This window comes from Sus scrofa, chromosome 13 (genome assembly GCF_000003025.6).
Source record: "Sus scrofa isolate TJ Tabasco breed Duroc chromosome 13, Sscrofa11.1, whole genome shotgun sequence".
Lineage (NCBI taxonomy): Eukaryota > Metazoa > Chordata > Mammalia > Artiodactyla > Suidae > Sus > Sus scrofa.
Window position 1 is genome coordinate 33113487 of NC_010455.5, and position 25882 is coordinate 33139368.

Below are 25882 nucleotides of genomic sequence, written 5' to 3' on the forward strand. Positions count from 1 at the left end.
GAAGTAGTCAAGAGGGGCTTCTTAGAAGAGGAGGTAAAGTCCAGTTCACCAGAGAAAGGGTGTGAGATACAGCAGGGAGCAAGTTTGGCCATGTTGTCATGTCTCATTTGCTGAGCCTTCTTGAGTCCTCCTCAATTTAATCTTATTCTGTCCTCATGATGGGTTGTGAGGGTTTCTTCCCTTTACCTTCACTTAATAGATTTGTTCATTAAGCCCGCAAATATTATCTGAGCCAGTGCTCTGTGCTGGTACCGGAGCCCACGGGTGACCAGGCAGACTGGCCCTGCCCTTGTGGGCCCACAGTCTGATGTGGGAGGCAGCATCATGCTGGCCTGACTGGGGAAATGGCCACCTGATCTGTGGCCAGTCACTTCCCTTCTCTGTGCCTCAATTTCTCAGCTAAGGAATGGTGGTGATACTTACAGTGCTCAGAACAGAGCCAGGCACATTGAAAGTGCAATATCCTCATGGATGTGTTTGTTTAAAGAGTTATCAAAGGAACAAGCTAATTGTAGGTCATGACCAAGTGCTGCACAGGAGAGAGGTAGAAGGGGCGATGACGTGGGCGCTTTCTGGGGAGCTGGCAATGTTTTTGTCTTGATGGGGTATGGGTCACAAGGTGTGCACAGTTGTCAAAATTCCTTGAACCAGACTCTTGAGACTTGTGTAGGTAAAGTACACTTGATTTTATGTAGAGTATACTTCAATAGACAAGCATATATAGAAAAAAAGAAAAAGAAAGGCTGAAAGGAGAATAAGAGACCTTTGAGGTCCTCTTCAGACAGAGTGGTCAGGGAAGGCTTCTGAGAAGAGATGACACTGGGACTCCTGGAAGAGGAAGAGGCTCTGGCTATGGGGAAGAAAGATGAGAATACTGAGGATCTAAGGGGTTTGGGCCTACATTCAAGGTCAACCCAAGAGACCAAGAGTGACAGCCCAGGAGAATTCTTGGCAGCGGGCCCTGGATGGGGCCAGGTGCAGGGCTTGGGCCCCTGTAATCCCCTTGTAGAGAGGCCTGGGGGCATTTATTACATTTTCTTCAGACAGCTCTCTCCCTGCCTCTGTGTCTGTTCTCAGGGCCTTGGCACTTAGGGAAGGAATTAAAATAGGCCTAGGCACTATTTTAATCTGTGTAGGAAATGGGTTCCTAAATATGGAGTGAGCAGGGTGGGAGGCATTGAGAGACTCCAACTCAGGGCAGCTCCACCTGCTTCTCCACCCAAGCAAAGCACAGGGTACAGGCCCAGGCCATGAGGCTCTTGGGTCTTTCCTCAGCCATCCACCTCCTTTCTCCTTTCCCTCTCATACCCCCTGTCTCCTTCCAGCCCCATGCTCATCATCCCATCCTTTATTTGTTTAGGAGCCCAGTGTTTCCTGCCAGGCCTCAGCCAGGAACTCCCAGGTTAAACTGACCTACCTCTGTTTTCAAGCTGCTTCCAGCTTGGTGGGAGGTTCAGAGACAAAACCCATTAGGGGAAGTGCTAGGAGAACTTTCCAGAGGAGCTACATCTGACTGAGCCCAGAAGGTTCCTCAAAAAGGAGGAACGAGATGGAGTGAGAGTGCACATGGAGTGGACAGAGGGTGAGACCTGTTTGGGACCAGAACATACATCATTCTGACCAGAACTGAAAGTGTTCTGGGGTCAGGGTAGCAGGAAGTGGTCTGGAAGAGGAAGGAATGGCCTGAATGCCAGGAGAGGAGGTAGACATACTCTTACTTGGAGGACTAGGACTGTTTTTGTTGTTGTTGTTGTTTTTGCTTTTTAGGGCCACATGTGCGACATACAGAAGTTCCCAGGTTAGGGGTTGAATTGGAGCTACACAGCCACAGCAACACCAGTTCTGAGCTGGGTCTGCGACTTACACCACAGTTCATGGTAATGCCGGATCCTTAACCCACTGAACAAGGCCAGGAGTCAAACCTCATCCTCAGGGACATTATGTCAGGTTCTTAACCCACTAAGCCACAGCAGGAGCTTCCTATGTCTGGGAATTTAAAGAGAGGCCTTGGGAAATAGGTAGAGAAAGGCCAGAGAGCAAGGTGGGGCTGAGGACCCCATTGAAAACATTCCAGTAGTGATCCTGGGATTTTAGGAAAGAAGAGAGAGACCTGGTAAAGGGGTCGGGTGCCAGAAGTAGGGCAGAGTGAGGAAGGTGTCAAGGAGCTGGGGCCCCTGAGAAGACACAGTCAGGTCCGGCCAGGGAAGGTGGTCAGGGAGAAGGGTTAGGAGGCCCAGCAGTGAAGGGGTTCAGAGAGAATAGAGCAGGAAGAGAGAATGGCATATCTTTGGTCCTGTGGCTAAAGCCTGAGGCACCGCTGACTAGTGCCACTTCAGGACACAGTTGGGGGGAGCTGGTGTGCTGAGTGGAAGTGACTGAACCTCTGCCCCCAGTACTGCTGTTAAGTAAGAAGCTGGTTCTCAGGAGCTGTGTAGTCAAATCACAAGGCAGGGAACAGAGGGGTGTCCTGGGGGACAAAGGCAGCATGAGCAAGAGATCCATGTTTTTGAGGCTGGGAGTGTCTATCTACAGCCAGCCCCCTTTACAACCCCATTCTGAACTGGTTAGTGGAGCAGGGACCCTGGAGCTGGAGGAGGGGCTTGCCCAGCTCCTTGCATTCCAGGCTAGGGTCAAGGTGAACAGCTTCAGAGATAGAAAGCCAAGGGGCAGCAGATGTGAGAACCCACTACCTTCCTCTCTGCCCTAGTTGATCTGTGCCTAGAGAGTTTGATCCTTGAGCCTACCCCACACAGTGCCCTGGAGGAGGGGAAGCCATGCTGCAGAGGATGAAACCAAGGCCAGAGGTGGCCTAGGGTCCTGCAGGTACTGAGCAAGATGGAGCTGATCTGAGCTATTTTGGGTTCCATCCCTGGTCCTCAGCCCTGCTCAAGTAGGAAGCATATGTGAGCAGCCCTAAGGGGCATGGCTTCTCCCTGCTCTCCCCTTACTGGGCCACCTCCCCCTGCAGTCTGACTTCTCCACCTCCTACACCTCCTCTGAGCAGGACCTCTTCAGGGTCTTGCTCATTTCCGGTGATTGGCCTTAAGTTTGGCAGCCACAGCCCAGAGCTAAGTTAACCTGAGCAAGGATCCTGCCGCTCGCCTACCTGCTGCCTGCCTTGCTGTGATGCATCCTGTGGGGATGACTCTGTTACTACTTCATTTTACGGAGTTGTGGGCTGTGGCTTGGAGCTGTGAATGTTTGCCTGAGGTAACACTGAGTCACTGGTGGAATTTAGGCCCAAGTTCAGAGCTCACCCCACCAGGCAGTTACCTCCCTCCCTTAAGCAGGATCCTCTCTGCCCCCAGATAATGCCTCTGGGCCCACAACTCTTGTGCCATCCCACAGCAAAAATGAGGTTCAGGGGATGTGCGACTCCTGGCCTGGGGTCTCACAGATGCTGTGTGATTTGACTATAAAACCCACTCAATTTTCACTTCACTCGCTGCTCCCAGGAAGGGAGGGAGGGGCATCTCTGGCCTCTGAGCCCATCCAAGCTTTCAGCCACCTCCTGGGCCTTCCCGAGCTACCAGCCAAGCTGCTTGAAGCTGACCCTCAATCAAGTCCAGAGGTTCGTTGGATCACAAATCAGGACAAGCTGGATTCTCATTTTGCCCTTCACAAGCTGGGTGACCTTAGGAGGGTCATAGGCTTCTCTGAATTTACATGTCCTTGTCTGCAAAGTGAGGGTAGTGGCACTATTTAGGTGGCTACTGGGGAAGTGGGTTTTGGGCCTGACACTTTCTGTGCCTACCCGCCCTCAGCTCCTATACGACAGCCCCAAGGCCCGGCAGGAGGTGGACCACCATTGGCAGGCCTCCGGCGGCCCCCACATTGTGAGCATCCTGGATGTGTATGAGAACATGCATCACAACAAACGCTGTCTCCTCATCGTCATGGAATGGTATGCTGCCTCAGTGCCTCATTGGTACCCCTGTGGCCCCTGGGCTCCAGCCATTCCTTGGAGACCCTCTCTATTCTTTAGATAGCAGCCAGGAGGTACCCCGGCTCCTGGTGGGAGTGGGTCTCTGTAGCTGGCCACAAGGGCATTCCTACAAGTGTGGGAAGGAAATCACAGGGGTGGGTTCCTATATGGCTTCCCTGGGTGCGATTTCTACTCTGGGAGGAAGAGCTGTCAGAGAAGGCCGCCAAGCCCTGAATGTGGGTCGGGGGCAGATTTGGGAAAGAATGGGACATACACAAACCCTCAGCTTTCTCCGTAGGGCCCCACCAGATGCTGGGTGATCAGGACGTAGAACTAGGAGCCACTGGCCACCCTGGGCTTCTCCCTCTAATGCTGTGGTTCAGCCCTAAACTTCCTCAGACCCTGAGCCCTGTGTCTTGGCCTCCAGCTCCTCCCTGTCTGCCTTTCATGTTCCCCTTTCTTTCATCCCACAGGGCAGCAGCTCTTGAGTCACACCTGAGGTTCAGGTCCTGGCCCTGCCACCCATTAGCTGTGTGACCTTGAGCAGCTGCTAACCTCTCTGAATTGCTGTAACTCATGCAAAATGTGGAGGAAGATCTTAATGGAGCATTCACCCTATTGATTCTAAGTGCTCCAGGTGTATTGCTGATTCAGTCTTCACAACTCCTTGAGGTTGATGCTATAGTATCTGTTTTACAAAAGAGGAGGCCAAGGCACAGAGAGATGAAGGGATTAGCCCAGGATCACACAGCAGTACACACGAAGGATTTGCCCGGGGCACAGCACACAGTGGGGCTTAGAAAACAGTGATCATGATGAAGATACTTGACATCTCATTCCTCATTTGGGGAAACTTGGATGAGGCTGGGACTGCCAGGTAGGGGCAGGGCCACTGGGAACTCAGGTGCTCTGTGGTGAAGATTTGCACCCACCATCCTCCCCTAGTTCTCAGAATGCAGTTCAACCTACCCAAGCCAACAGCCCACCATACACTAGGCTTTGCAAGGCACAAGGAGACTGACAGTGACCATTCCCAGGCGAAGAGAAGCAGGGCTGGAGGCCCAGGGCAGGGGCAGGCTTACACCTGATTCTCCCCCTCCCCATCACTTTCTTTTACAGCATGGAAGGTGGTGAGTTGTTTAGCAGGATTCAGGAGCGCGGTGACCAGGCTTTCACTGAGAGAGGTATGTACATGCAGCTGGACTGGGAACTTGGGCTGAGATGGATCAGACAGTTTCTGTGTGATGCTGGGCAAGACTCTGCTCCTCTCTGTGCCTCAGTTTCCCCAGCTGAACTCAAGGGGTTCTGTGAGTCTGTGACGCATTGTCAGGGATGAACTCTCCATGGCCTTGGGATGCTTCAGTGCCTCTCAGTGCCAACCAGCAGCTGAGCTGGGGAGAGGTAGCTCAGGCCTGCAGAAGGAGGCCCAGGTGAGCTGAGGGCATCCCCAGAGGAAGCTGAAGGCATGATCAGGGTATGGGTATGGGATGGAGGTCTCGGGTGGCAGGAGTGCTGTCATCATCTTGTGCTTTCCCAGGAGGTGTGATAAGGGCGTGGGGCTCTCTAGGCTGCCTGAACCTTGACTGACGTCACTGACTCCTTTCTCTGTGTCTGCAGAAGCTGCAGAGATCATGCGGGATATTGGCACTGCCATCCAATTTCTGCACAGCCGGAACATTGCCCACCGAGATGTCAAGGTGAGGCTCCAGCACTCAGGTTGGGGGACGAGGGAAAGGGTACCATCCACAGCCCCCAGTGGTCCCAGCATCCACTAGATGGAGGCCAAGTTTCTTGATTGGCATTCAAGGCCTCTGCCCCCAACCCCCACCCTCAGCCAAGCCAGATTACTCTTCTCAACCTTTTCTCCCATGGTTCCAGTATATCCGTTCTGCTTTAGCCAGATGGATCTTCTTATTTCCTTCAAACAGTGTCTAATCCCAGTAGCCGTAAAAAATAACTGAGTTCCTACCCCAAACCAGTAGGTCCTGATTAGCATCTTGTTTAATCCTCACCCAGCCTGTGAGATGGGTGCTATTGCCAGTCTTACAGATGAGAAGACTGAGGCTCAGAGAGAGATTAAGTGTGTTGCTCAAGGCTGTGCCGTTGCTGCACTGGGATTCTTTCACTGAGCAAGGATTTTTGAGGATACACAATGTGCCAGTTTCAGGCAGGGGCTGCCTGATGCTGTTGGGGCTTCTGAGAAGTAAGAGCATAGTTTCAGTAGGTTGAGCCCTCTAATGCCAGCATATTGAGGGAAAGAAGCCATTTGCTGGGCACGAGGGGAAGGAGCAGATGCAATCCCAGCTGCAGGACCTGCTTGCCCTTCCAGTGCATGGGCACTCCAGATTTCCTTTCCAGGGCCACCTGGATCTTAGGGGTGATCAGGATCAGGTGGATGAAATGCAAACCGAGGTGACCTCACATACACACATGCACACGCATGCGTATGCTAGCCACCATCAGAGCATAATCAGCAACCCTTGGGCCCTCAGCCCCATGTCTAGAGCATGAGCCCCTAGCCCAGCTTATTTCCTCCTGAGACTGGGCAGGAGAGACCTGAGGACCCGGCTGCCCCATCAGGTTCTTTCTCTGGCTGAGTATCCCCAACCCAGACAGTTATCTTTTGATTTTGGATTCATGTGCAGCTACAACAGTCTCATCTTCTGAACCCTTGCTTTATTTTGGCCCTGGCTTCCATTTTTCCCCTCAAGGGGTGAAAAGCCTTCTGCAGAGGAGACTTCTTTGTATGGACTAAAACTGCTTTCCCATTTTTGTTTTTGTTTCCTGGCCATACCCTCAACATGCAGAAGTTCTCAGGCCAGGGAGTGAACCCCAGACACAGCAGTGACAACACCAAATCCTTAACTGCTAGGCCACCAGGAAACTCCACTGCTTCCTTGTTTTTAATCCCAGTCCAAGGCTGGATCATCTCAAATAGAACCTGAGAAAGAGCTTTCACTGGCTCCAAACTGGAGCTCTACCTAACACCCAGTCCTTCTATCCCAGCTCTGCTACTCCTCTCCATGGGCCTCAGTCCTACCCATTCAGTAAAAACCAGCTTCAGGGCAGCCTCCTCCATGCAGATTTCTCCACTGGCTTCATTTCTCAGGGCCCCTGGGCTCTACAACCAGGAAGGATGGCCCCTATGCAGCTCCTGGGGCCTAAACTCCTTGAGCAACCTCAGGATGTGTGCTTGGCAGCATTGGCTCATGAGCACCATCTTCCCCTAGAACCTTTGTTTTGGCATCTAATGGCAGCATCACCAACTCAGGCTCAGAAGTTCCTGTTCCAGGCCCAGTTCCCCTGGGCCATCTGTGGCTCTTAGGTCATCCACAGGCTTGGTTGAACACCTGCCTCAGTTTCCCCTCTGTGACTAAGGTACCTTAGTCTCCTCTATATTTGGCCCACATTGGTCGTGGTCAAAACCCAGGTCTTTTTAGTGGGATGGACTGGGATCCTTCTCCATCAATCTGGATGAGGGGGGCAGGGAGGAAATCTGGCTGAAGATCACGCTGGGACCCTGCCCCCACTTCCTGCCTAACTCCAGACCAATATTTTCTCTTCCCGGCCCAGCCCGAAAACCTGCTCTACACGTCCAAGGAGAAAGATGCGGTGCTCAAGCTCACTGACTTTGGCTTTGCCAAAGAGACCACTCAAAATGCCCTGCAGACTCCATGCTACACTCCCTATTATGTGGGTGAGTCCTTGTGACATGGTTCACACCTCCCAAGCCTCCACCCCTGACCCTGCTGTGGTTTGGGGCACCTGGTGGGGTGCAGAAGCCAAAGAGTTAAAGCTCAGTGAGGAGGGAGGGGAGGATTCTGTCTGCGTGGAGGCGGTGACTGGGAGGCCGGAGGCTGCAAAAATATTCTCCCAAACTTCAGCTTCTGCTTTTGAAAATAGATCCAGGAAAATTCTGGCTGTGGCCTGTGAGCTGAATGACATCACAGCGGCTCTAAATATATACGTGATAAAAGGCTGCCATCAGCTTGGGACGGAGCCCAACCGCGGTTGTTTTTCTCCAGTTTTTATCTTCCTGGGAGTCATATTCAGAAAGTGGGCAGGTGTTTCCTCCTACATTAGAGGGATGCAGGGTGCCAGCCATCTGCCTTGTGGGAGAGGGTCCCTTAGGCCAGGGCACGGATGGGACCTGGGGTTGTACACATACTCATGCTACCTGGTAAAGCTCCCCCTTTCCCTGTGAGCGGGTAGCCCCCAGATCTGGAGAAACTGCCACTGAAAGTGCCCCTTCCTGGAGAGCAGGGTGATGACTTGTTTTACAGAGAGCTCTTCTCCACCAAGATAGGCCTTCCAAGAGTTTAAGGGGTAGGAAGCCCCCTGAGACAGCTAGAATGGCACTCTGTTTACCAGACATGTTTTGCAGTATTTTGACTTAGAAATCTTCCAGCCTATCCATCTCATTGCACAGATAGGAAGACCAGGGCCCCCCGGGATGGTAGCCAAGCTAACGGTGGAACCCAGAGCCTTGGCCCTGGGCGCTCCTTGCCCATGATCTAGGCTGTATGTTCAAGAGGCAAGGAACATAGGGCAGCTGGTGGGCTGAAGCTGTCTCACCTATGGCAGGACCCACTCCACCAAACCCCAGATCTCCCTGCTCTCTTCTCCCTCACCAAGGCTGAGACTGGCCCAGAGTAGTTAGGAGGCTATCATTTCTTATATTCCAGCCTAAAAGCGGGTTTATTTTTTCTGGGAGCTGTCTTTCCTCCCCCATCTTCACACACATGCTTCCTTCCCAGAAGGTGCCAGACACCAATCTGCTGTGCCCCGCCCCCCCCAGCCCAGGGAACCTGCTCTCCACCTTGCCTAGGTTTTAGGCTCCTGCCAGGGCTCCAAGACCCTCGGGACTAAGAGCCCTCCTATACCCTCTGCCCTGTTAGCTCCTGAGGTCCTGGGTCCAGAGAAGTATGACAAGTCATGTGACATGTGGTCTCTGGGCGTCATCATGTATATCCTGTGAGTATAACTGCCTCCATCTCCTGTACCTCCCGATGTACCCTCAGTACCACTTCTGCTTCCCCATCCTTGGTAAGGTGCCCAAGCAGGTCAGCCTTCAAGCTGGCTGCCCTTCCCTTCTGGTCTAGGCATACCCCTTCTTCAGGTTCCCTGAAGGCCTGCCCGTGCTAAGGGCAGATGCTCTTCCCTCAGAGGGCTAGTATTACTGCCATGGTGTCTGGCTGCCTGGGGAGGAGGATGGGTCGGCCCTGGTGCTGCCCCAACACCTGTGCCAAATGACCTCCACCCTCCCTCAGCCTGTGCGGCTTCCCGCCCTTCTACTCCAACACGGGCCAGGCCATCTCCCCAGGGATGAAGAGGAGGATCCGCCTGGGCCAGTATGGCTTCCCTAATCCTGAGTGGTCAGAGGTCTCTGAGGATGGTGAGTAAATCTCTGCCCTAGTTTGCTCCACCGGACCCCATCAGCCTTCCTTCTGGAGGAGACCACTTTCGTAGTGGACTGACCTCTGTTCAGATCTTCGTTCGTCCACATCCCCGCTGTGTGATCCTAGGCAAGTCACGTAACCCTTTTGAACCTCAGTTTCTGTATTTCTGCTCAAAACCTGCCTCCTCAAAACCTCCTCTACCTCCTGTCTTTCATTCATACTTTCCCTTTGGGGACCACAAACAAGTCTGCCCTTGTTTAGAAAACTGATAGAAATATCAGTTTTAATTGCTGCTTAACAAATTACCCTGAACACATAGTGCCTTATGACAAGAAATGGTTATTAGCTCGCTTTTTCTGTGGGCCAGGAATTTGGGAGCACATGCAGAGCTGGTGGTTTATGGGAGGGGGGCCTGGCTCTGAGGAACTCTGCAGCCCGGCCACTCCCCTGTCTTCTCTAGCTAAGCAGCTGATCCGCCTCCTGCTGAAGACAGACCCCACGGAGAGGCTGACCATCTCACAATTCATGAACCATCCCTGGATCAACGTGAGCGCCTCTTCGACCTCAGGCGGGCAGGGTGATGAGCTTGAGCAGGGCTGCCAGGAGGGGTGACAGCTCTGGAGGCCCTGGTGTGGGCCACAGATGTGTGGTAGTGCCCCACCTACAGCCTGCCTTTGCCACTGCTCCCATCAGGCTCCTTCATCTCCCTGAGCCTCAGTTTCCCCATCTGAGATTGGAAGGAAGGGGGTGGGATGGGACAGCCCATGCTGTCCCCGGTGCCTGCAGGGTCTCATCTATGGACTTGGGGCTCCTTCCAGCAATCAATGGTGGTGCCGCAGACTCCACTCTACACGGCCCGAGTGCTGCAGGAGGACAAAGACCACTGGGATGAAGTCAAGGTGGGTGGACTACCCCTCAAGCTCTCTGTAGGTAACATGGTTTTGCAGAGAGGGACTCCAGAGTGATGACTACCCTGAACCTGGGTTTTCGGCCCCCTCTGCCCTTGTGTCATTGAGTGCACCAGTGGCCTGACTACGGCACTTGGAGCTTTGGGCTGCACTGCTCCATTCAGGCTGTGCTTCTGGCTCTCTCCCTAAGTGAAGAGGGGTTTGAGCCAGGGGCTCCGTGAAGGGGCTTTGGCCCCAAGTTTTGGCCGTCATCCTTCTTATAGTCTGCAGCATTTGGGAGGGTGATCAGCCTGGTTTCAGACTCAGCAGAGGCCAGATTTGAGCATATGAAGCAGCAGCTTGGAGCCCAGGGCAACCAGGGCACAATCTTCAGGCACCAGCAAGACGGCATCCCCTTGCAGGCTTTGTGGTTCTGAACAAGTGACATTGGTCCAAGGCCCTTTCCTACTTACCCTTGTTGTGGTCCGAGGGAGTCATTATCCTTTCTTTGCCTTAGCAAATGAGCTCAGTGTCCACCACAATGGATTAGATCGAGGATTTCGTGAGGCAAAGGGATGGGTCCAGTGCTGGGTACACAGGGGGCACTTGGGCAGCAAAGGTGGTCCCTGCCATCACTAACATTATTAAGGGGCTACCCAGGTAGGAGGGTGACATTTCTTGGGGTCAGTACATCTGTCCTCCCCCAACATCCGTCCCCAGGAGGAAATGACCAGTGCCCTGGCAACCATGCGGGTGGACTATGACCAGGTGAAGATCAAGGACCTGAAGACCTCGAACAACCGGCTCCTCAACAAGCGGAGGAAGAAGCAGGCAGGCAGCTCCTCAGCCTCACAGGGCTGCAACAACCAGTAGCTCATGTGGCCTTGGAGGGGCCAGGCCTCTCATCCTGGAGGACACACTGGACCCCCAGAGGGCCCAGAGTCATTTTTTTTAACAGAAGGATTATTTTGTTGTGTTTTAATCTGTCACTCGGAACTTCAGGATAAGGGAACGTGACCTCCATCCTTCAGAGTCCCTGCTTAGGTTCAGGCCCTAGAGAAGGGTCAAAGCCTGGGGGTAGGGAGCCACCAGCTACCGCTGCAGTGCCTTTGACCAGAGCAGCCTGAATGAACTGTGGCTCCGTCCTGCCCTGGGCATGGCCGTAGACTTCTAGGCCACTGGGAGTTGTGGCTGGGCTTCCCTCCTTCCATGGAAACAGCTCCCTGTAGGGTGGGCAGATGGGCCTGGCCTTGGGAAAGACATCCGGCTGCTGGTTGTCATGGTGACCAGGGACCGAACTGCTGTCTCTGAATGCTGAGTGAGTAAGCAAGGGAGGGAGAAGGGGCAATTGAGGGTCTGCCTGCCTTCTTGGGGAGGCTTCTCTCCTTTGTGCTGCTTGCCCCTCTCAGGCTCACCCTTCTTTGGTTTCCCCGAGGCCGCAGAGCCAGTCTGCCAGCTGCCCAGAGTGGTCCAGCCCTGACTTGCTGCAACCCCATTGCACAGGGCCCTGGGAATTCTCCTTCCACAGAGTCCCTGGGCCCAGACGTGCTGTTACTGCCTTCTACCCAAAGAGTGGCCTCTCATCTCAATAGGGTGGGAGGTATTTTTTAACTGTTTTTTACTTTGGAAAATGTCACTGTGACACAAGCCAGTACGGTTACCCTGCCCCCACCTGCTCACCAGATCCCAGGCAGGAAAGCCTCTTCTTAACAGTTCATCCACTCTTCTGTCCTGGTTGATAACCAGGGTTGTCTCTTGGTGCACTTTTGTGAGAGTGGATGAATGGGGGCAGGGCCAAGAGTCCCCCTGTTAATCAGGGGTCTCTTTCTATACCCCAGATCTGACGCAAGGCAGCGGAGAGCTGCTGTGTGATCCTTAGAGGGTCTGGTCCTAGTCAGAGCAGAGGGCCCCTTCCATGCTGGTCCAGGCTCATCCACCCCACACTGCCCAGACAGCCTCAGGGTGCTGAATGCCTGATCTAGGCCTGGCAAGTGCCTGATACCCTAGCCTGGTTCCTGATTCCTGACCCTTCTTGCACTGGCTGGGAAACCCTAGGCCACGTCAGACAGGACAACAATGCTGGGTTTTACATACAGGTATTAATAAAAATAGTTTGGCATTTTCCCTTGGTTCCGGGTTTCTCTTTGTCTACATGAGTGGACAAAAGTGGCCCAAGGGCACGTGCTCACACCCACCAGTGATTTCATTCCTGCTGGAGAGTGTGCCTCAGGCTTGGTAAACATGCCAACCTCACTCCAGGGCCACCTTGGCCTCACCAGGCATGGAAAGGTCGGCTCTATGCCACCCCATTGCCCTGTGTGTGTGACACCCATCCCTGGCCCGGTGCGTACCAGCGTCTGCCCACAGTGGCCACCCCCAGCTGTGTGCCAGCCTGCTGAAGGGCGGGCAGAGCGCCTGCTGCAGCGCTGAGCTATTTTCAGAAGCTGCCAGATTTCATTTGGCAGCAAGAATGTCGGGGAGGGGAGGGGGCGGGACGCTGGAGATTGTCTTTTGACTACTCCAGCGACAGAGCACCCTCAGCCTTGGGAGCGCTTGCGGGCAGGCTGGAGGGGGCCCCGACTGTGGCAGATTCCCAGCTCCCGTCCTTCCGGTTTCCCAAGAGCTTCTCAGGCAATGGCACTGGTAACCGCAGCGGCGCACCCCCCCCCCACCTCCCTTCCCCTCAGGCTGTGGGGGAGGGCACGGTGCCGTTGGAAGGCAGGGGCAGGAGAGCGCACCGGGGCTGAGTGCTGCTTCCTAGCCTGGCGACCTGGGACAAGTCTTCAAGCTTTCCTGCCTGAGTTTCCTCAACTGTGGGGAAGTCCTCTGGAGGATCTGGGCAGATGATGTGTGGAGTACTTAGTGGGGTGCCTGGTGCATGGCTTGTGCCCCCCACCCATTTGCTGTCCCAGCATCCTTGCTGACAGGAAGGAGAGAAGTACCTGAAATTGTTCAAGGGAAAAGCAGTCCAGCCCCAAACCTACCTCTGGGACTTTCCACCCAGAGAGTCAGACTTTCTCCACCCATGGGGTCTCATTCCCAAGGGCCTGCTCTCCAGAACAGCATCATTTGAGCTTCTTGGACCTTGATTCCAGCTGGGCTTCAAGGAGCATGGCTACATTTCTAAAGGGTTTCTGGGCTCTCCAGATGATTCCTAGGGGCCTCACAGAGCCTGTGGTTTAGACCAACCCTCATCATGTACTCTGTTCGGTGAAATGCTGGCCAGATGCAAAGGCGGATAGAGTCTCTGGTCCCAGAGCTGCAGAGACCAACTCTTGCTGGGCTACAGAGGGCCCATTGCCTGAGACCCTGTGCTGAGTGCAAGGAAGGCAGCAGTGAAATCTGTGGCTAGAATCTCACCTTGGGGAGTTGATACACATGAGCGAGAAGGACAAAATATCACACAGGTCCACGCTGAATCATGGGCTTGATATGGTTTATGAAAGAAGGAACTGACTTGAGAAGGAAGTGTCATTGGGCAGTTTAAGGCCAAGAGGGAATTTATGCTCCAGTGTCTGGGGAGGGTGCCCAATAAATTGCGGGGTTGAAGGCAGAACCGTGGGGGTCAGGGCCTTAGAGACAGAGGGACTCTGTACCCCTCAGCTCTGCCTGGCTGTGCTTCTCCTGGGGGCTGGCCTTGATCTTCCTCCTGTACTTCCTTCTCTGCATGCAAGACCAGAGCTTGAGCAGTCCCAGCAGGGAGGCATCTGCTCAGCTATCTGCATGCCAGTCCGAGGGAAGGATTCTTATTGGCCATACCTGGCCCATTGGTGTTGCAGAGGGCATGCCCCTTCCTGTGACTAGGTGGGGAGGGTTGTAGTAGAGGTGGTTAGCAGAGGAGGGGGTGGAAAGATTGCCGCCATGTCTCCCACATCTTTGTGACCTCTGGCAAGAACCCCGTAGGAGCCTGGCCCAGTGACACGCACAGCTCAGGGCCTTGGCATCAGGTTTATGGCATCAGGTACAACTCTCACAAGCCAGGATTGGAAGGCTGGATGCCCAGCCAAGTCACGCTCTCTGGGCCTCGATGTAGCTGTCTGTGAAATGGGAACAAATCCTGACAATTAGTTGGTATTCAGGTGAGCTGAGAAGCCAAGGGGACACACGGTCATTCACATGAGCCTATTCCAACACACACATTTGCATGGGCTTCATGTGGCTTCCCTGGGAGCTTTCAGTAAAGAGGCCATAAGAGGTGTATTCACGTGTGTGTGCATGCATGCATGAGTGTGTGTGTGTGTGTGTGTGTGTGTGTGTGTGTGCGCGTGTGTGATGCTTCCTCCCAGTGATGCTCCCCACGACCCAGCTGACAGCGGAGTTCTCTGTCTTGCAAACCTGGTGCTGGCCGGCTTCCAGTGGCCCGGCTCATTGCTATTCCACGCCAGCCCTCGATTCAGCCCCTCCACTGCAGCATCAGAATTGAGCCTCAAGATGCAGCTTGCTGCAACCTCTGCAGGGGTCTTGATGCTTCCAGGACTGCCTAAAACTCCCTCTCTCTACAGGTCCTGGGTTGCTGTCTCTGGACCTGGCTGGCTTGGGCTCAGCCTTTGCATCCCCAGAGGGTTCTCATAGCTTCCCCCCAAACCAAGCAGGTTAAAATCTCCCCCTTTGTCCTTCTGCACAGCCAGAATGTTTACCCCTTGGAATTGAGGCCAGCAAGTGGGGAAGGGTCTGGGAAGCTCACCTCCCACCCTGTGTGTGGGGTAGGGTGGGATTATTTAGTTTAGAGCCAGGAGATCTCAGCTCTGGTTTATTTGAAGCATCTGGCAAGGCTGTTCCGCTTTTTGAGGTTCCCCACCAGTAAAATGAGACATTGATTAATCGGGGTCAGATCTTCTTAGCACCCGTGGTTGACATGCTGCCACTCACTGGGTGGTGGGTTGTGAGGATGCCCTGTGGACTCAGGAGCTCATGTACTTTGCTAGGCCTCCATTTTCTTACCTCTTACATGGGAGTAATCCTCACAAAGGTGGGGCAGGGCTGCTGTGGAGAAGGGGACAGGTGGCCAAGCCCAAAGGCCTTGGTCACCAATGTGGCTCAAGTATCTGCTAGGTGACACACTCACTACTGGGACTCTGCCAGCTCTACCCTCTCTGTTTTCCCTGACCAGAAGAAGGCAGCTGGTGACTCAAGGGAGCCAGTTTCCTGGCGCTCAGAGGAGCTGGTCAGGGCAGGTTAATTGGGGTGTGGGGCCACCTGCTGGTCACCTGGTGAGTATTCAGTAGATGCCTGCTGTTTGCTGGAGCCTGAGGGAGCTGTGGTCCTGCCTAGGTGTAGGTGGGGACTACAACATCATAACAAACAGTTACCATTTACTGAGGGCCTATCGTATGCCAGGACCATGCGGGGGCTTTGCCTGGATCATTGATTTAGTCCTCACACTTCCCATCTCACAGATGGAGAAACTGAGCCCTCAATCTCTTAGCCAGAGGAGGGCAGAGGAAGGAATGCTACTTTTGGCTGGAGACAATCATAGAGGGCTTCTCAGAGGTGGTGACACATGACTTTGAAGGGCAAACTCATAGACAAAGACCTGGGAAAAGGGCATTGCAGCTGGCAGGTACAGGACGAGGCAACATGAGGAGGCAGGAATGGGATGTGCCAGGCAAGGAACAGAGGACAGGTCTGTTTAGTGAATGAGAGGCAGCCATGGCAAGGAGGTCTCTCCTTTCCTCATCCCATCTCCTGTAGGAAGTCAGGGTGGGGGTCTTGGGGACGAGACAGTGGCTATCTGGTGGCAGCTTTTCTCTACATGCTCCCAGGCCAATCTCATGGGTGGAGGATGTGTTCCCTCCTCCCTATATCCACATCTGCCTCCCCAGAGATACAACCAGCTCTTGATGCTAGTTTGTCAGACAATCTGTCCACCTCCTTTTGCTGGTATGGCCTCTTCAGGTGGCCCCAGAGTCAGATCTTTTCACACTGGATTCCCTGGAGCCGTAGGATGTGGCCTCTGTTTCCCAAAGAGCTCTTTTGTGTATTGGATTTTCTCCTGAGATTTAATTTGAACAAGAATTGATATGCTTTAAAAAGGTTTATGGAGTATTGGACACATAATTTATCTCAAATCTTTCAGTATGACCCCCTTTTGTAGTTGGGAAATCAAGGCTCAGTGTAACCAAATAGCTTGCTAAGGTCCATGACTGGACTCTGATATGGAAGAGTGGCTTCAAGATTGTCTTTTCTCCTGCTGTCCTCAGAAGGTCCAGACCCCACGGGACAGGCAGAGAAGAGCTGCCTACACTATCTGATGGGTTGCAACTGAGTGCTAACAAGGAAAGCAAAGATGATGGGGGTGATTGTGGCTTTCTTAGGCAGGGTTGCTTTCCTCTTTCTGGTGGGGAACTGAGAGAAAGTTGAGGTACAGAGAGATTGGGGAGGCACTGAGTGGCCTACCTCATCCCCCCAAAACCTGCCCCTACTGCTGGGGCTGTGTGGTTAAAGCAGATCATGTCCCCATCTGCAGCTCCCCGTCCAGGCTTCAGCTATGTTCAGAGCAAGCCAGGGAGACCAACAAGCCCGTCACCTGCCAGCCGTGTCGGCCCTCGGCCACCCTCTGAGTAGGCCCCAGGGTAGAGAACCTTCCTGGTGCAGCCTCGTTTCCAGTTGATGGGACCTTGATGCTTGGGCCATGTCTCTGCGCCTGGGCTGCTCAGGACCCACTGAGGAAAGGTCTGGTGAGTGAGGGGCTGGGCTACTTAGCTCTGCTCCAGCCTTCCTTTACATTTCTGTCCTTCAAATAGATTTCCTTGGCAAGGGTTATGCCCACCTTGCAGATGAAGTCACTAAGGCTTGTGTGGCCCTGGGATATGGTGCCTAGTTTCTTACAAGTGGTGAGTAGCAAGGCAGGGGTCTGAACCCAGAAGCACGGAGCTCTGTGATCTCTTTCCAAACAGAAATATTGTCCCTGCCCAAACTCCCAACCCTGCCTGACCCCTTCCCTGACCTGGCCTGGCTGGTGGTGTCACAGACCTGTTCCTCCCTTCCCTGCTTCCTTTTCTACTGCGTCCCTGGCTGCTAGAGGATGGGCCCTTGCTCTCTGACTTCTGAACCTGGAGCACCTCTCGGCATGGTTTAAGGTCAGGGCATTTCCCTGCATTTGAGATGCAGGTTGAGCTGTGTCACATAGCCTGGGGCCCCTTCCAGCTCTGCTCTGTGACCATGGACAAAATCTCTTAACTTCTCTGAGCCCATCTCCTCATTAGAACATGTGAAGAATGACACCTGGATTGTGAGACTGTGAAACTGTGAAGAGTAAATTATGATGCCCTGAAGAGCTTTCAGCGTATCATAAGTCCTGGAAACTGTCACCTCACACAAGAGATTGTAGGATTTGATGATGTATTGGGAGGGTTGCATTGCAGGCTAAAAGCCTTCAGAAAGAAGGCTGTCTTCCTGAGAAAAGCTGCAGTGAGGGCCCCTGTCTGAGTGAGCCGTTCATCTGCCCTGGGGACCTCTCTCTCTGTGGAGGTCCCTGTCAGGCCAGGACCTAGTGGACTGTGTAGCAGAGCTGGCCAGGGTTGCTGGAGGAGGCAGTGAGGCAGAAGAGGCAGCCCAGGCAGGTCCAGAGAACTCCTCCTCACAAGGTCACGAGGGCATCCAGGGGCTGTGGGACACAGGGCTGGTAACCACACCAGCCAGATGAGGGGATGGGCTGGCCTAGAGTGTCTACTATGGGCAAATCTCCCTGGACTATTGGATGGGACAACCTAAGCAGCTGGAATTCCTTTATTGACAGAGTCCATAGCCAAAGTGGGGTGACATACAGGGACAGGAGGATCAGGGAAGGTCTCTGAGAAGGGGAACTCAGCTGAGGATGAATAAGAAGAATATGCCCTAAGAAGAGCAGGAGGAAGGGTAATTGAGGCAGAGAGAATAGCAAGTGCCAAGGCCCTGAGGCTGAAAAGACCTTCAGGTATCTGAAGAGCAAAAATGAGTGCAGTAGGCCTGGAGAGTGCTGGTCTAGCTTCCTTTGGACAGAAGTGAGTGTGGGGATAGCCTTATGGGGCTCCAGGAAATTGAGCCTTCTGTAGGCTCTGTCACTGACAACCCAGAACAGGAAAGCTTGCCCAGGGCTCAGGGCAGCTGGGCCCAGAGGTAAGTCAACCCTCACCTGGCCCTTGACTCTACAACAGTAGCCCCTGGCTTTGATATCTAATTGTTAGTAATAAATTGAACTCACTAAACTGTGGATGCAAAGCTTGCTGGGGCTGTTAACATTAGCAAAGCCAGTAGCTCTATCTCTTTCCACATGAAGAAGGTGCAATAAGAAGCAATTCACATGGAGTTCCCATCGTGGCGCAGCGGTGAACGAATCCGACTAGGAACCATGAAGTTGCGAGTTCGATCCCTGCCCTTGCTCAGTGGGTTAACGAGCCGGCGTTGCCGTGACCTGTGGTGTAGGTTGCAGACCTGGCTCGGATCCCGTGTTGCTGTGGCTCTGGCGTAGGCTGGCGGCTATGGCTCCGATTCGACCCCTTGCCTGGGAACCTCCATATGCCTCTGGAGCGGCCCAAGAAATGGCAAAAAGACAAAAAAAAAAAAAAAAAAAAAAAAAAAAAAAGAAGCAATTCACCTCTGGAGATAGATTCTATAGAGATAGGGCCCTGCTCTTGGGGCCCAGGAGAGAAGAGATCAGTTCCTCTTAGCAAGCTCCTCTGAATGGGTTTTAATCTTACTGCAATTATGTGAATGCCCGGGTGGGTGATCCTGTGGTGTGGGGTGTGCAGAGATTATCAGCAATGACCAGGTACCATAATCTCAGTCAGCAAGAGACAAGGCTCTCCTCTCTCCAGCCCATGAGTCAATGCAGGCCAGGCTGGGAGCACTGCCAAGGGATGAGTGGTCCCCAAGGTGTTCTTCCTAGCATAGGCACCCCCCCTGCCCCTGCCCCTGCCCCCCCCCACGCCTGCTCTTCAGGGCCATACCTTACAACATTTTCTTCTGTTACTCTGGCAGTCAGGTGAATCTTCTCAGAGAGCAAATTCTGTGGACGAATTCCTGCCCAAAAGAAGCTGAAAGGGTTGCCTGAAGGAGGCAAGGATGCAGTGGATGGGAAGAGGTTTGGGAGAGCGCCAGGCAATCCGGTTCTGCCCTCTGGGAGGAAGGTGGTCAGAGGTCAGCTGATGTCCAAGGTCATACAAGTGTAGTAGTGAAGCTGTGAACAAAAGAAGGATCCCTGCAGGTAGCCCTAAATTTGGGGATGGGGAGGAGGGCATCAGGACTGGGGGGACCTAGAAGAGCTTGTGGGTTCCAGCTTCAGCACTTCTGATGTTTCCTCCTCAGAGTCCAATTACCTGGAGGGAAAAGTGGTGACTCTTGGGCCCCTGTACTTTCTCCTCTCTATGTGTGCCTCTCGGACTGGCCAACTCAGCCCTCCGAGGATGGGGGTAGATCCTGGGAGAGTGGAAAATCAACACAGGTGTGCTTCAGACATGGCTTTGGGAGCTGGAATCGATGAATAGATACAATCTGAGAAGGTCAGAGCTGGAAAGTGCCATATTGCATTTAATTCCTGTTTTATAAATGAGGAAATAGAGGCCCACAAGCCAGCCTCTCAGCCTAGACTGCCTGCTCTGGCCTGTGCAGGCTTCCTGTCTGCCAGTTTGTCCAGAGTTCCCTTTCAGGTCCTTTTGGCTCACCTTCGGCAGGGCTGTTTTCCATTTTTTGCTTGTTCCTAAATAGGACTTTATCAGTAATTGCACCTGGGCCCTCTGTGGCTCATAATTAGGCTTTCTTGAGTTTCCTTTCTAGAGGCCTTTGGGTGAGGGGCGTGTTCATGCTTGGCACTGGGAATGGTGTGAGGGACTCTAGCTGTGGTGCAGAGAGAAGGGTTGGTGTGCAGGGAGGCTGGTGCTGAGGGCGCTGGGCTGTGAGGGTGTAGAGAGCCAGGAGGCGTGAAAGGTGGGGATTGCAGGCCCCATCTGTGCCCTGGGCAGGTCTGCTGGAGCCCAAGGGGGCTTCGAGTCTGAGATCTCTGGATCCTGGCTGCTGATGTCCCCCTCTCTGCTACTCTGAGGACTGGGGCTGTCTGAAAGCTGGACACACACAAGGGATTTCCTGGCTGTGCCCTGAGGCTGGGGAGGGGCTGCAGCTGTAGACGTGTTGGAAGCCATGGCCTGTTGGATGTGGAGTCCCCACTTTCTGGCTGGAGACTTGACATCTCCCTTAGGCTCCTTCTGTGTGAAGACCAGGATGTCACCACAGAAGCAGGACTATGAAGTCATGAGAGGAGAGTAGAGGCTTTGCTTGGCCTTGGAACTTGGGAGAGCTGTGGAAGAAAGATGGGACTTCTGGAAGATCAGAGCGGAGAGGGCACACTATGGCCCTGGGAATGGTCTTGTGGCATCTGGGGGCAGGGGATGCGGGGTGTGACTGGGGAAGGGCAGAGGCAGGGGACAGGGCCTCTCTTAAGCCTCAAGCGCCCTACCTAGGGTGGGATAATAAATGCCAGGCTAGTGTGGACTCTGCCCTAGAGGCACTGGGGAGGCATTGGAGACTCTTGTGCTGAAGGGAGGTGACAAGCTGAGAGGTCTAGAGCAGCTTCATCTGGATGCTGGGAATGATGAAGCTGGAGGGCAGGAACTTATCTGACACTCTCTCCCAAACTGAAGTGGCATGGCCCCAGGGCAAGCGCCCCTCTGCAAGGGTGACTGGGACTGTGGCTGGATGCTCAAGGACAGCTCAGAGTGACTCCCATGCAAGTCACCATCAGTCCCTGGATCACACCTACCCTTGGTTAGAGTCTTCCCCTCAATAAGCCTGCACTGGAACATTCTTAAAAGAGCCTCAGGTCAGTTGTCCAGGCAACTGACTGAGCAGCTCTCATGCTGCCAGCCCTGCAGGTTGCTCCTGCCCTGAGATTTCCTGTCCTGTGGAAGGAGGAAGGGAAACTCCCATTATTGCCAGATGGATGCTAGAACCCTCAGTTCATCTAACCCTGGCAGCACGCCTAAGGGGCAAGTGCCCGCCTACCTGTCTCCCACCAGAGACCTCCCTGATGGACCAGGTCTGTTCCGGATCCACAACCCAACCTAGACCCCCACCCCAGCCCTGTCAGAAGTTTCCTGGGCCTTCCATCTTGAGAACCTGCCTCACCCTGAATGGCACCTACATTTACTACAGACTCCTTGAGTGGTGCTCCTATATAACTCGGTTTGGGGATCTCGGCCCCAGCTGTCTACCCCTATTGGTCTTTTATTCAGTGGATGCAGCACCAATGGCTACCATGGCTTCCCTTGCCACTTAGGAAATCCTCAGGATTCTCTCTTTGTCTAGAAAAGAGCTCAAAAACATAGGCCATCTCTCCCCACAGGATCTTCTACCGCTTCCAGACTTATCCCCTTGGATGTCATGGTCCTAGATCTGGCACTGCTTATTCCAGGTTCTGCAGAAGGTTGAAGTTTAGTCCCTCAAGGATTGTGGCTGCTGCTCTTCCCTGGTATAGAGAAGGGGTTTTAGTGTGAGGAAACACCTGGAATCTCTGAGGCGGGCTGCTGTGCATGATCTTGGACAAGTTTCTTCTTCTCTTTGGAATCTCAGTTTCCTTGCTGTAAAATGACCATGATGATGCTCACAGGTTTCACAGGAGGATTCAGAGCTGCTGCTTCAAGATTTGAGATACTGTAACTCGGCTGGAGGGAGTGGGGGCCCTGGACCATTTATAGAATGAAGAGAGGAGTGGGAGCTGGAAGGGAGTAGTATCTGATTTGACAGAGAGGGTTAGGGCAGCCAGGAGGCCAGGGCTCCTATGCCCTGCCAAGGCCTTTGCAGTGCAGACGTTGAAGGTGGTCTTCTATTTAGCCTGAAGACTTTCTTTTTTCTTTTCTTTTCTTTTTTTTTTTTTGTCTTTTCGCCATTTCTTGGGCCGCTCCTGTGGCATATGGAGGTTCCCAGGCTAGGGGTCGAATTGGAGCTGTAGCCACCGGCCTATGCCAGAGCCACAGCAACGCGGGATCCGAGCCACGTCAGCAACCTACACCACAGCTCACGGCAACGCCGGATCCTTAACCCATTGAGTAAGGGCAGGGATCGAACCCGCAACCTCATGGTTCCTAGTTGGATTCGTTAACCACTGCACCACGACGGGAACTCCATTTTTTTTTTTTTTCAGAAGACTTTCTAATACTCAAATTCTAAGAAAACAATGTTGGGCGGCCAGCATCCAGCCTGGAGGAAGGAGAGAACACGTGGAGGAAGCAGGAGATGGATTCCTTTTTTCCGAAGGCCATGCATGCATTCCTGAACTTGAGTCATCCCTCAGGTCTTGAGTGTCGGGGAGTCAGTCTGCCATCCTCTGCCTCCAGGTCCAGTTGACAGGGATAAGAAAGCTTCAGATTTGGTGAAGGCCAAGGGCTACCTCCCAAGCACAAAACAAACCCTGAGGGTACCACCTGGGTCCTAAACCCAGAAGGGAAAGCCTTCAGCGCCCTGTTCCAGCCTCATGCCCTGGCGGTTTTGGTTTATCTGCCCAAGCACAGATTTATACCTACTCCTGCTCTCCAGGGGTGAGATTCTGAGTCCAGTTGTTAAGGCCTGGCTTGGACCTGATGAATGAATCAAGTCAAACACATGCACTATACTTCCAGGCCTGATTTATCCAACCCCTCCAGACCACATCCATGTTGCATCGGAGGCCACATCTTGGTTTCCATAAGGAACAACACTGGGTCTGTGATGGGCTTTAAGAACAGCCCATAGGTTTATCAGTTGGCCACTGCTACAGTCAAAGAAGTAGCTTCCAAAGTTTGAGTCTTTGGTATAATTTATATAAAGTAAAATCTTACATGTAAAATTAGATAATTTAAAACTAATGTGTATACCTATGTAACCAGGATCCCAGTCAGGATATAGAAACTTTCCATCACCTTAGAAAGTCCCCAACAATCACAGAATGCTAATCTGATATCTACCATCACAGATAAGTTTTACTCATTCTGGAAGTTTATATAAACAAAGTGGTACAGGATGGAGGTAGATAGTTTTTTATGTATGACTTTTTTGCTTTTGAGATTCATCCATATTTTTATAGTAGTAATTCTTTCCTTTTTGTTGTTCTTTATGTCTATACCATAATTTAGTGGTTATTTGGTTCCAGTTTGGGGCTATTAAGAAAAAAGCTGCTAAGAACATTCATGTACAAGTCTTTGTGTGGATATATGCTTTCATTTCTTTGGGGTAAATACATAAGACTGAAATGCCTAATAAATACATAGTGAAATTTCTGGATATACATTACCTATATGTTTAACTTTTTGAGAAACTGCCAGATTTCAAAAGTGGTTGTATCGTTTTACATTCCAATCAGTAATTTATGAGACTTCTAGTTACTCCACATCCTCATCAGCATTTGGCATTATCAGTCTTTTTTATCTTAGCTTATTCTGATGGACATGTAGTGTTATTTCACTGCAGTTTTAGTTTGCATTTTCCTGATGAATAATGATATTGGAGAATGAATTTTTCATGTGATTATTGGCCATTGACATATCTGTTCAAGTCTTTAGCTAAGTATTTTCAAATATTAGGTTGTTTGCCTTTTTTATTATTGAGTTATGGGAATTCTTTATATATTCTGGCTATGTATCCTTTGTGAAAGGATATGAGTTGGGAATGTTTTCTCCTACAATATAGCTTATGTACCCATTTTTTTTCTTTAATTTTTATTTTGTATTGGCGTATACTTGTTTACAATGTTGTGTTAGTTTCAAGTGTACAGAAAAGTGACTCAGTCAGACATATACATATATCCATTGTTTCTGAGATTCTTTCCCCATATAGCCTACTCATTTTCTTTTCTTTCTTTTTTTTTTGTCTTTTTGTCTTTTGTCTTTTGTTGTTGTTGTTGCTATTTCTTGGGCTGCTCCCGCGGCATATGGAGGTTCCCAGGTTAGGGGTTGAATCGGAGCTGTAGCCACCGGCCTACGCCAGAGCCACAGCAACGCGGGATCCGAGCCGCGTCTGCAACCTACACCACAGCTCACGGCAACGCCGGATCGTTAACCCACTGAGCAAGGGCAGGGACCGAACCCGCAACCTCATGGTTCCTAGTCGGATTCGTTAACCACTGCGCCACGACGGGAACTCCCCTACCCATTTTCTTAGTGGTGCTTTTGATGCACAGTTTTTAATTTTTTTGAAATTCAGCTTATCATTGTTTACATTTTTTCTCTCTTTTTGGCCGCGCCCATGGCATGCAGAGGTTCCGGGGGCCAGGGATTGAACCTGTGCCACAGCAGTGATAATACCAGATACTTAAGGTGCTGCACCACAGGCAACTCCCTGTCATTGTTTACTTTTATGATTAGTGTTTTCTATGTCCTCTTTAAGAAATTTTTACTTCTCCCAAAGTCACAAAGACATTCTTCAATTTTTTTTTCCTTTCTTAGAATATGTATAATTTTAGCTTTTACATTTGGGGCCATGAGCCATCTGTAATTGATTTCTGAATATGGTGAGAGCTCAGGATTGGGATTTATACTTTTCCATATGGCTATCTAGAGAGCAGCATTCTTTTTTTCTTTTTTCTTACTAAACTATTTTATTTAAAAATTTTTTAAATTACTCCATGAATTTTATTACATTTATAGTTGTACAACAATCATCACAACCAAATTTTATAGCAGCATTCTTAAAGAAAAATAAATATTTCTTTCCCCACAGAACTGCTATGGCACTCATCAAAAATCAGTTGCTTGTATACAGTTCTGCACTGTATTCTTTCATTGATTGTCTATATATTTGCCAATACCATACTGTCTTGATTACATTCAATCCATCAACATGGGCTATCCTCCTATTTCTTTAGGTCTTAAATTTTTCTTAACAATAGTTTATAGTCTTGTGTATCTAGCATTACTTTAATTGCTACCTAGCATTTTTAGGTTTTGGATTCAATTGTAAGTAGAATTAAAAAATTTTTTAATTTCCCAAGTTTGTTACCATTTTACGAAGAATTTATGAAAATACAGTTGATTTTTATATATTAATCTGTATTCTGTGACATTGCTGAATTTTCTCATTAGCTCTAGTCGTTTTCTACATTCACAACAATGTTATCTGTGAATAAAGAGAGCTTTACTTCTTCCTTTCCAATCTTTATGAGGCTTTTAATACAATGTAGAATAGCAGTGGTGAGAGCAGAGTAAGACAGAGTTAAATAGCTGAAGCTTTGTTTCTTGGAAGGCCAATCTATTGAGTGCACGGATACCATGCTGTGATTTACACTAAAAAAAATTTCTCTGGCTGCCTGCAAAGAATTGGAAGGGCAAAAGGGGAAGCAGCGACACTGACAAGGAGGCTGCAGAATTCAAAGTGAGAGAGAGGGGTGGTTTAGCCTGGGACTATGGGAGATCTGGATGTATTTGGAGTTGGAGTCACAGAATTCACTGTGGCATGGGTGTGGGGGAAGGAGAGGGGAAGCAGGAATGACACTAGGGGTTGCCTTGAGCTGCTGAAGGGATGGAGATGCTGTCTTTTTGAGATGAGGAGCTTGGGGGTGAGGGTACAGCTCTGGCCACTTTGATTTCAAGATACTGTTAGACATTCAAGGTCTCAGGAGGGCAGCTGGAATGATGGAGCTTGAGGCATAGCTTTTGGGAAGTGTTATGATTTAGCTGGAATCCAAAGCTGCAAACCAGACAAGAGAGGGGAGAATGCGGAGAAGGATGAAA

At 51.5% G+C, this 25882-nt stretch overlaps 1 protein-coding gene and 1 long non-coding RNA gene across 3 annotated transcripts in view; one reads left to right on the plus strand and one right to left on the minus strand.

Moving 5' to 3' along the window:
* The window catches only part of MAPKAPK3 (mitogen-activated protein kinase-activated protein kinase 3), a 28492-nt gene extending 16158 nt beyond the window's left edge, over window positions 1-12334 (plus strand). For both annotated transcript variants that reach the window (XM_005669545.3, NM_001143717.1), the window contains 9 exon segments: window positions 3765-3904; window positions 5045-5109; window positions 5543-5622; window positions 7499-7622; window positions 8824-8899; window positions 9196-9320; window positions 9785-9870; window positions 10143-10223; window positions 10932-12334. In XM_005669545.3, the coding sequence (XP_005669602.1) occupies window positions 3765-3904; window positions 5045-5109; window positions 5543-5622; window positions 7499-7622; window positions 8824-8899; window positions 9196-9320; window positions 9785-9870; window positions 10143-10223; window positions 10932-11084 (930 nt within the window). In that variant the 3' untranslated portion in view covers window positions 11085-12334.
* LOC110256233 lies at window positions 11812-22061 on the minus strand. The gene is made up of 2 exons (XR_002337537.1): window positions 19139-22061; window positions 11812-14248 (listed from the first exon to the last, which is right to left on the minus strand). It is a non-coding gene; the product is annotated as an uncharacterized LOC110256233 (long non-coding RNA).